The sequence below is a fragment of the Dufourea novaeangliae genome, unplaced genomic scaffold (genome assembly GCF_001272555.1).
Source record: "Dufourea novaeangliae isolate 0120121106 unplaced genomic scaffold, ASM127255v1 scaffold109, whole genome shotgun sequence".
Lineage (NCBI taxonomy): Eukaryota > Metazoa > Arthropoda > Insecta > Hymenoptera > Halictidae > Dufourea > Dufourea novaeangliae.
This window is the reverse complement of record NW_015373997.1, coordinates 617,380-625,888: the sequence shown is the minus strand read 5'-3', so window position 1 is coordinate 625,888 and position 8,509 is coordinate 617,380. Positions and strand designations below refer to the sequence as shown.

General features: G+C 35.5%; 1 protein-coding gene across 1 annotated transcript; it reads left to right on the top strand.

The window, feature by feature from the left end:
- Positions 1-5,544: 5,544 nt before the first annotated feature.
- On the top strand, positions 5,545-7,795 carry LOC107187997 (60S ribosomal protein L7). The gene is made up of 6 exons (XM_015576211.1): positions 5,545-5,596; positions 6,022-6,136; positions 6,296-6,471; positions 6,550-6,797; positions 7,060-7,157; positions 7,643-7,795. Exons 1-6 carry the CDS (start codon positions 5,586-5,588, stop codon positions 7,751-7,753), a joined length of 759 nt encoding a protein of 252 aa, XP_015431697.1. The 5' UTR covers positions 5,545-5,585; the 3' UTR covers positions 7,754-7,795.
- The last annotated feature ends 714 nt before the right edge of the window (positions 7,796-8,509 follow it).

Below are 8,509 nucleotides of genomic sequence, written 5' to 3'. Positions count from 1 at the left end.
AAGAGTCTGTATGATCGTACCACGAGTGCAATCGAGCAGGTCGTTCGTTTCGACAATCCTATCCTTCCGACCGCGACCGCGACGACGACCCCCTTGGGGTTCGCCAAATTTGAAGAATCGAAATCGAAATCGGAAGCAGACAGCATGCTCCGTCTGGACCAGTTTCGAATCGACACTACAAATTATTCCGGTAGCAGGACTATCACGCGAAACCTACACGAACCCACCCGAAAATGTGATAGCCTGCCCCGGCCCCTACCTACTTACAATCTACTCGCACACATTTACACACCAGAAAGTATGCTACCTGCCTCACCAGCCCTATATTTAAAAAGAATTTGGCAAAAGACAGATTCTCACCAACACACAACACTCCACGGTTCTCAAGCATGCGCCCGGGTGCAAATCAACAGGACACCTAGAGAGGACGTCCCGGGACGCCTCCGACACCCGAACGTGATATTCAACTTGCACACTCTAATGTACGTACCATTTTCCTGAAATCGACTGGCAAAGGCTAGCATCCATTGCGAGAATAGAAAAATTGTTTAAGCAATATACGTATACTTGGTACACTTTATATCGATTACGCGTTAATTTTCTCGTCTGATAGCGAGATACTCTAAACCGGTACATATTCCATGGAAATTTTATTATAAACATTGTATAAAGCAAAGGAATATGTACGACCGATACCGGAAATTGTGCGAAATTGTTCCACGGAACAATTACAGATGAAATGTTAATTGATAGAAATCTAAACGACGCAATTCCACTGCCTAATCACACACACACATAAGTGGAAAATACGTCGTGCACGGTAAGCTAACGCATTGCCAGTCGCATAGACATGTTATTATTATATGAAATCAAGTCATCGTTCCCCGTTGCTCTCGCCCAACCAAATAGCACCTGGGCACGTGAAAGGGTTCGAGCAACGAACTCGGAATAATTATCCTGAAAATCCTAACTAAAATAATTATTACTTTTTGCTCTTCTAACGGGCTACTTCTCTTTTATTCTTTTTCATTTCATTTTGCAATAAAAGTGACTCGACTTTGAATTAATAAAAATTGAAAATCAAAAATGGACTATTTATTAATATTGTAGAATTTAGTTATTAAGACTCTAAGCAAGACTCTGCAATTAGATAAATGACTCTATGTATTGAATAATCCTCGGGCGATCCCGTCGTCAAAGTCCATATAAGACATAACATAAGTGTAACAAACATGTCACTTTGACGCAGAGATCTACCCGTCGCGAAACGCCTTCTTGTACATGGTCTGTAATATCATTTTTTTTAGTGTATCAAAATACACTACTTAATTTTTATTTATGTCTTAGAGCAACGTGGTAGTACGTATTTCTGATATAATTCAGTACAAACTGTTAATCTAGAATTGCATATTCTCAAGTAAACTGATATATTATATACTGTATTCAAATAGTAAATAAATTTAAGTTATATTCATTTAGTTATTTGTCTACAAATGACGGTATAACTGTTGAAAATAATAATTAACAGACTAATGGGTGAAATAAAATTTTATTAAATACTAATTATCATAAAAATTAACTCTAATACCAAAGGTGTCCAAATGCCGCCCACGAGCTACAAGCAATTACAAGCTTCCCCTCGTAGGTTTCCCCGACTACCGACCTCAGATTGACTCGAGCGAGTCAATCCAAGTCCCATAGTCAGGGTACCTCCGGAGGGAAAGAATGCTGCTCGCAAGAGTAGATGGACACCTCTGGGCCTGCCCTTTTTTAAAGGACAGAATATAAATACTCATTCCTTCTGAGTATATACGTCGACCATACAAATATGTTTGTGGAACACTATACATGCTGGTGAAACACAGTAGTACCTTCCCTGCATTTAACGCTCACACTCCATTAAAGTGGACGTGAGTACACGCCAGTACGTCTCGGTACTCTACCCGTGTACGCAACCGTATGCGTTCTTTGCCATTGGCAACGAAAACACCGGCCACGATAACTGGAAATCACAATGCACTGTTCAATGGTCATACATGCACAACGTGTTAAATTGTTCCATAACACGCGGTTTTTCACTAGGTCGTGCATATCGATGCACAGGTGACATAACTTAATACGTCTTCTTTTTATGCACCGATACTTTATCGCGATTCCCAGTACACGTGTTCCATTATTTCATGGAACTTGCAAATACGAATGATACCTTTGTGTCTCGCGACACTGGTTCCGGGATTGAAACGTGCTGTCGCGTCTCGTGGTATTGCGCTAACTGCTATAACATGCCTATCAAAGAAGGCACCACCACGTTTTCCCCTCTATTTTAAACATACCGGTGTGGTTTCTGTTCTTTCTACTCTATATTCGAATCTACGGTTGATATTTATTTCACACGTTAACAAGTTGATTATTATTCTTTTAATCAGCTGACCGTTATTTATAGACCATTGTGAATATATTGTATTTTCTATGTTCTGCAATTTTCCTTACGTAGATCGTATTTCGTTCTACATTCATAAATGATACCAAACGACTGTATTAAAATGACTATACTGAAATTATTGCACATATCATCATCAGTGAAAATCATTTCTAGTGAAATAAATAACATACTACCACGTTCTCAATATATACTCAATTAATAAAAAAATAACAACTATTTAAACAATAGAATGATCTCTATTGAAATATCCAAGATTAATATCTCATGTTAAATTGAACACTTAAAGAAAGTACATCATAACCAATGTGATTTCATCTGTATGATGTTCGCCTTTAAGCCGAACATTAAATATTCAACTCATACTCTTTTAATACAAAATAGTTATGAATTATGTTACTAATAATAAACGCGGCGTACAAGAAGACCTTAACCTAACTAAGAAACATAACAGATCATATATTACTCGCGGATATGCAATCGTACGATTGCATATCCGTTTTCACTGTACTCGCCAAAAGCACGTATACAACCAGTCGCCCGTGCCGTTTCGGACCAATCGTCCTACGACATGATTGGGGACTGGAGGAATAAAAACATTCACTCACCCGATGACTGAAGAGCTCCCTTTAATATTCTCTCTCGACGAATCTTGAAAAATGGTGCAGCTTCGCCCAAGGACATCCTCTGCAGTGTTTGTTTATGCAGCATCTGATAAATCTGAAACAAAGGAACAGAACACGTAATAACCTCTTCTCAAAACTCTAGCTGTTTCAGTTGAACAGTGTAAGTAATAAAATATAAGGATACTTACAATCTCTATTTGTAGAGCTTCGCCCAAAAATCCACTTCAGTGATGCACTGACTCTACTTTCGCGAACGAGTACTTTCAAGTAGAAAAAAAATTAAAATAAAAAACTATCGCGACCGAAAATCTCAACCGGCGAACAAGTGATTCTACTTTCGCGACACACAAAGCAAAGAGTGTCCCGAAACTCTGAAAATAATTTGAGACTGTACGCAAGAAACACTGACTCTAGTTCCGCGAAGACCATAATACATCTCCGGTGAGATCCTAATCGGCGCCAGTTCGCTCCGCGTAAACAGAAAAAACTTCGATGTCAACAAACACTGATTCGACTCGACCGCCTTGCACGCGGCCACCAAATACTGTGGAAAAAAAAGGGGGGAAAGAAATACAATACGGCGCACGTGCACCGGCTTAGCCCTTTTATTTTTATATTTTACCAAGTGTTTTTATCACGAAAATACTGTCATTCGACGATAAATATTCAAATATGAATTTAACTACGCAAAGGTACCATAGTTAAAAAATATTCCAAAATAATTCTCCATTGTTTCAATATATTATATTCATTACTGATATATATTTGTTATTAATATATTATATTGAAGACATTCGTCGTTAGAGTTTAAGAATGTTCGTTATTTCTGTCTACATCGCGTACCGAATTTTATAAATATTGAGAAAATCGTTGCAAGGATTAAAGCTTCGTTATTTACTTAAGCTTCGATGAGCATCGTAAACTACGCAGCTTCTATATGTATAATTAAACTTACATCCGAAACCGTATATAAATACAAATACGATGACATCGTAATGATAAACTCGAAAAATTATTAAAATTTAAACAATTTCGCGACCGAGATCCAGTAAACTATGAGTATTTCGAATTGAAACTTCTGGAACATTCCCGTTTAAATTTCCTAATGGTCAAACAAGAAGCCATATTGAATGCTTCAATTGCGTTTGAACGCGAAATATTTCTCGAAAAAATTCTTGTTTGCTTTCAGCACAGTTAATCAGAAAATCGCGATCAAGTTTACGGTCAAAACAGTAAAAGTGTACTAAAATAAAAATATCTAGTGGAATATTAACTATTTTGTTGTAATACATCACCAGAATTCACCAATTTCCCGCCAAATTGCGTCTAATGGGATTGGCATCGTTGGCGCGTTCTTTCTAGCCGGAATTCTGGAACAGAAAATAAACGTTAATACCAAGTAATTATACTAAATTAACAATGACTGAGTCACAACGAAACAATTATTGACTCAAAGAGTATCGCTAAAGATTGCAAATTAAACAAAAACTGCGTAAATACTAATTGGTACCGGGAGAGAACAGAAATCGTGAAACCAGTTCACTTTATCCAGCAATACCGAGTTAATTTACGATTATTTGCATTGAATTGAATAGATACTAAACAAATGTAACGATAGAGTGGTAATGTAGATACTAATAGCATAAATAATTTAAAGTGAAAAGTAATAATACTTACTTCGCCACGAGCGAGATCACTACACGTCTAATCAGTCCAGCTTCCCTGAGACGAATGACCGTTAGGCTGGCTCATTGGCTGTCATTGGTTGATTCGGTTATGTATAAGGCCTGTGATTGGTGCGTCGATTGGTGAAGAACGTGAGGATTGGTCGCTTTCTTGCTTGCTCAACTTTCTATTTGAACGAAATAGAATATTTACCGCCGAATTATATTTCAATATATTTTCTTATATGCACCGGAGATTAATTCAGGAGGGAATGACTATCATGAAAGGGAAACAAAGAGACACACACTATCCCCGAAAATGTGATATTCCACTTCCTAATAGATCGAAAGTATTAATTTTACTCTCGTCTTCTCGAAGTTTTCAATCCTCCAATGGTTCTCTAACGCCATCTATGATAAATATATCCTGTCAATTTGACAATGATGCCAAAGTTTATGAAATACAATACAATAGATATTACCAGTTAAATAATAGATCAAAACTATTTTTCATGAAGAAAGCTTGACTAGTTAAGCTCTAGTTGGGTCGAAGTTCATTGTTTAATTACTTCCTCACCAATTACCAGAAGGTAATTGACTGTGCGTATTAGGATTCTTATATTACGTTATCAGATAAAAAAATATAAAAACGAATGAAAAGAGAACGTGGGAAAAAAAAGAGCATTGGATGATAGGTCTATTCTATACCTAGTCGGTGTTCTAATGTAACGAAGTGCATCAATTTCAAATTTCCCGCTGTTATACAAAACAAAAGCGACTCAAAGCCTACTTCAGAGAAGACGTTTGACTGCTGTGAAGTGCTCGAGATTAAAAATTTCTTTACCTAGCGGAAGAATGGCGGTCGCGTAAGTGCTGTTGCAGTCTAAAAGAAATCTGAAAACATCCCTTATTATAATGACTATATCAACCTGGAAATGCGTAATTCTTAATTCTTATTAACTTGTGTATCACGTATATCGAACAGTTTTTCAACTTTTCGTGAAAATTAAAAATTATAACTTGCTGCTGACAAGTCATACCATGGATCAACATGAGATACACTGCAGTTAATATTTTAGCATTAAAAGTTATACAGGTTTTATAAGAAGACATGAGCTTTGGTTTTAAATTAAACGGAATTAAGAATGATTATTATTTACAATAATTACTTTGTTTCACATTGCTTGGGAGAACCTAATTTAACCTACGTTTTATAGACCATGCAATAAATTTGTTATTTTTTTTGTGCATACAAGATGCATTTTCAACATTAACGAACACTTATTTACAGAAAGAAAGAAACTGCCCCTTCGGCTAAGAAGCTGCCAGCAGTACCAGAATCGGTACTTAAAAGAAGAAAAGCTCGCGAAGCAGTTAAGGCTGCACGTCTTCAAGTCTCGATTAAGGTACTTAAGTTCACTTTACTTAATATACTGTGATTAGCTATTGGTTATCCACTTGTTTGTTTATGGTTTGTTCACACTATCGGTGACACCTTATAATTGTTCATTACTTTTCAGATTTTTTATTATATTATATATCTCTGAATCTTTTTTCATTTTTAGCAACGTGCAAACCGTTATAAAAAAAGGAAAGAAATCTTTAAGAAGGCAGAAAAATATGTGAGGGAATACAGAACAAAAGAGAGAGATGAAATTAGATTAATGAGACAAGCCAAAAATCGTGGAAACTACTACATCCCTGGAGAAGCACGTCTTGCCTTTGTTATTCGTATTCGGGGGTAAGAGTAATTTATATTTTAAAAGTAATTTGTGACTAAAACTTATTCAGAATACCTGACCGAGTGTAATTATTTCAGTGTGAATCAAGTTGCACCCAAAGTACGCAAGGTACTTCAGTTATTCCGTTTAAAGCAGATCAACAATGGCGTATTCATTAAACTGAACAAAGCAACCATTAACATGCTTCGTATTGTTGAACCTTATATTACATGGGGGTATCCAAATCTGAAGTCAGTTCGTGAACTGATTTACAAGAGGGGATTTGCCAAAATAAATAGACAGCGTATTCCTATCACCAGCAATGCTGTTATTGAGAAAAAGCTTGGTTAGTATTAATCACTTTTTTCTTCTACTGTTATAATTTAGGAGTTTCTCTTATCGAATTATAATATTGACAAATCCATAGGGGTTGTATTCCATAGTTACACTGCTCCTTTCCATGTTGTCAAAGAATAAAAGAATTTTTGAAAAACCTTTACATGTATTTTCTATGCTTAGGTTTGCAGTAATTCTTACAGTTTATCATATTGCAATAATGCTTGCTCTCCTTAACACTGTGTTACTAATAAATCAATTCATTTTTACAGGCCGCGCTGGTATTATTTGTACAGAAGACTTGATCCATGAAATATTCACAGTTGGATCAAAGTTCAAGTATGCAAGCAATTTCTTATGGCCATTCAAGGTACATTAAACTCCAAATACCTTATTTGCGACATAGGCATGGTTGTAGAAGTGTTCATTGTTCTACCAATCTCCTACTATGTCGCAGAGTAATATGAGTTTTCTCTTCATGATGCGCTTGCACTATTTGCGTTTCTTAGTTGAACTCAAACAAGTCATGTAACACATTAACCGTTTAGCTGTTACGTGTTACAACAGAAAACGTTACGCGGCATTAATATTAGATAACGCGTAGATAGTTTACATGTACAGAATTCACTTGTTGGAATAAACTAAAGGATAATAAAGTTCGACATTCATGATATGCACTTAATAGGCACAGCATGTCCTACATTTTACAGTATCTTTCATAAGTACAATGCTCAGTACCACTATAGACTTCCTTTGTGAGCTAAATTTATTCGGTGTATATAAGCCTTTAACAGCTAAAAGATTAACTGGATACTTCTCTTTACAAAATACTGACTTTAATCTTTTTGTTGTTAGCTCAACACACCAAATGGTGGATGGCGCAAGAAGACTAACCATTACGTTGAAGGCGGTGATTTTGGAAACAGAGAAGATAAAATCAACGAACTTCTCAGGAGAATGGTTTAAGTTTATAAAAATCTTGATAAATAAACATATAAATACAATACATTACAGTGTCTTATGTTTTATCCACGCACGTTTTTCACTAATTACTTTAAAGTCACATAGTGAATAGAAAAAATGTTATACATAAACAACTAATATTTATTCAAATACATATTTTCATGGATTAATTTATAGAAAACTGGATAATTCGGTATGCTACAAATGCATAAAATCCAGTCGACCTAGATATTATGTATATAAAGAAGATGATATATAAATAAATTTCTACAAACGTTCATATATAGCATATTGATATGTAAACGTGTTTCTACTTGATATGCACATAATCGATAATATTATGTATCTGCAATGCTGTTCCCATGTGACATGTGTATTATCAAAACGTTTTTTAGTTCAACAAATAACATGCCAAAACGTGAACGCATGCGCTGCGACTGGCTATATTGAGCACTCTATCATGTTTCATGCAGTATTACGATGTCAGAATGGTGTACAAAGGTGAAATTACGGGTTCGAATCTTGTTCCAAAAAATTTAAATCGAATATTTTTTTTCACGGTAAAATATTATTTTTCATCAAGGGTTAACATCTTGAAAGAGTTTGGTAAGTATGTTACATAAAATGCGCTCAATTATAGAATATTAAAATAACGTGTGAATGCGTTCTCACATGTACTGTAATACACACCTAACCTTGCCTTTTTTTTATTGGACAAGAAATAATTAGAAGCAATTATGTTCGCATGTAATGACTTTG

Bases quoted from the DNA above. Each gene is read 5' to 3' on its own strand.
- LOC107187997 (XM_015576211.1), top strand. The intron at 6,137-6,295 runs GTACTTAAGTTC...TTTCATTTTTAG, and splicing joins GTCTTCAAGTCTCGATTAAG to CAACGTGCAAACCGTTATAA. The intron at 6,472-6,549 runs GTAAGAGTAATT...TAATTATTTCAG, and splicing joins TTTGTTATTCGTATTCGGGG to TGTGAATCAAGTTGCACCCA.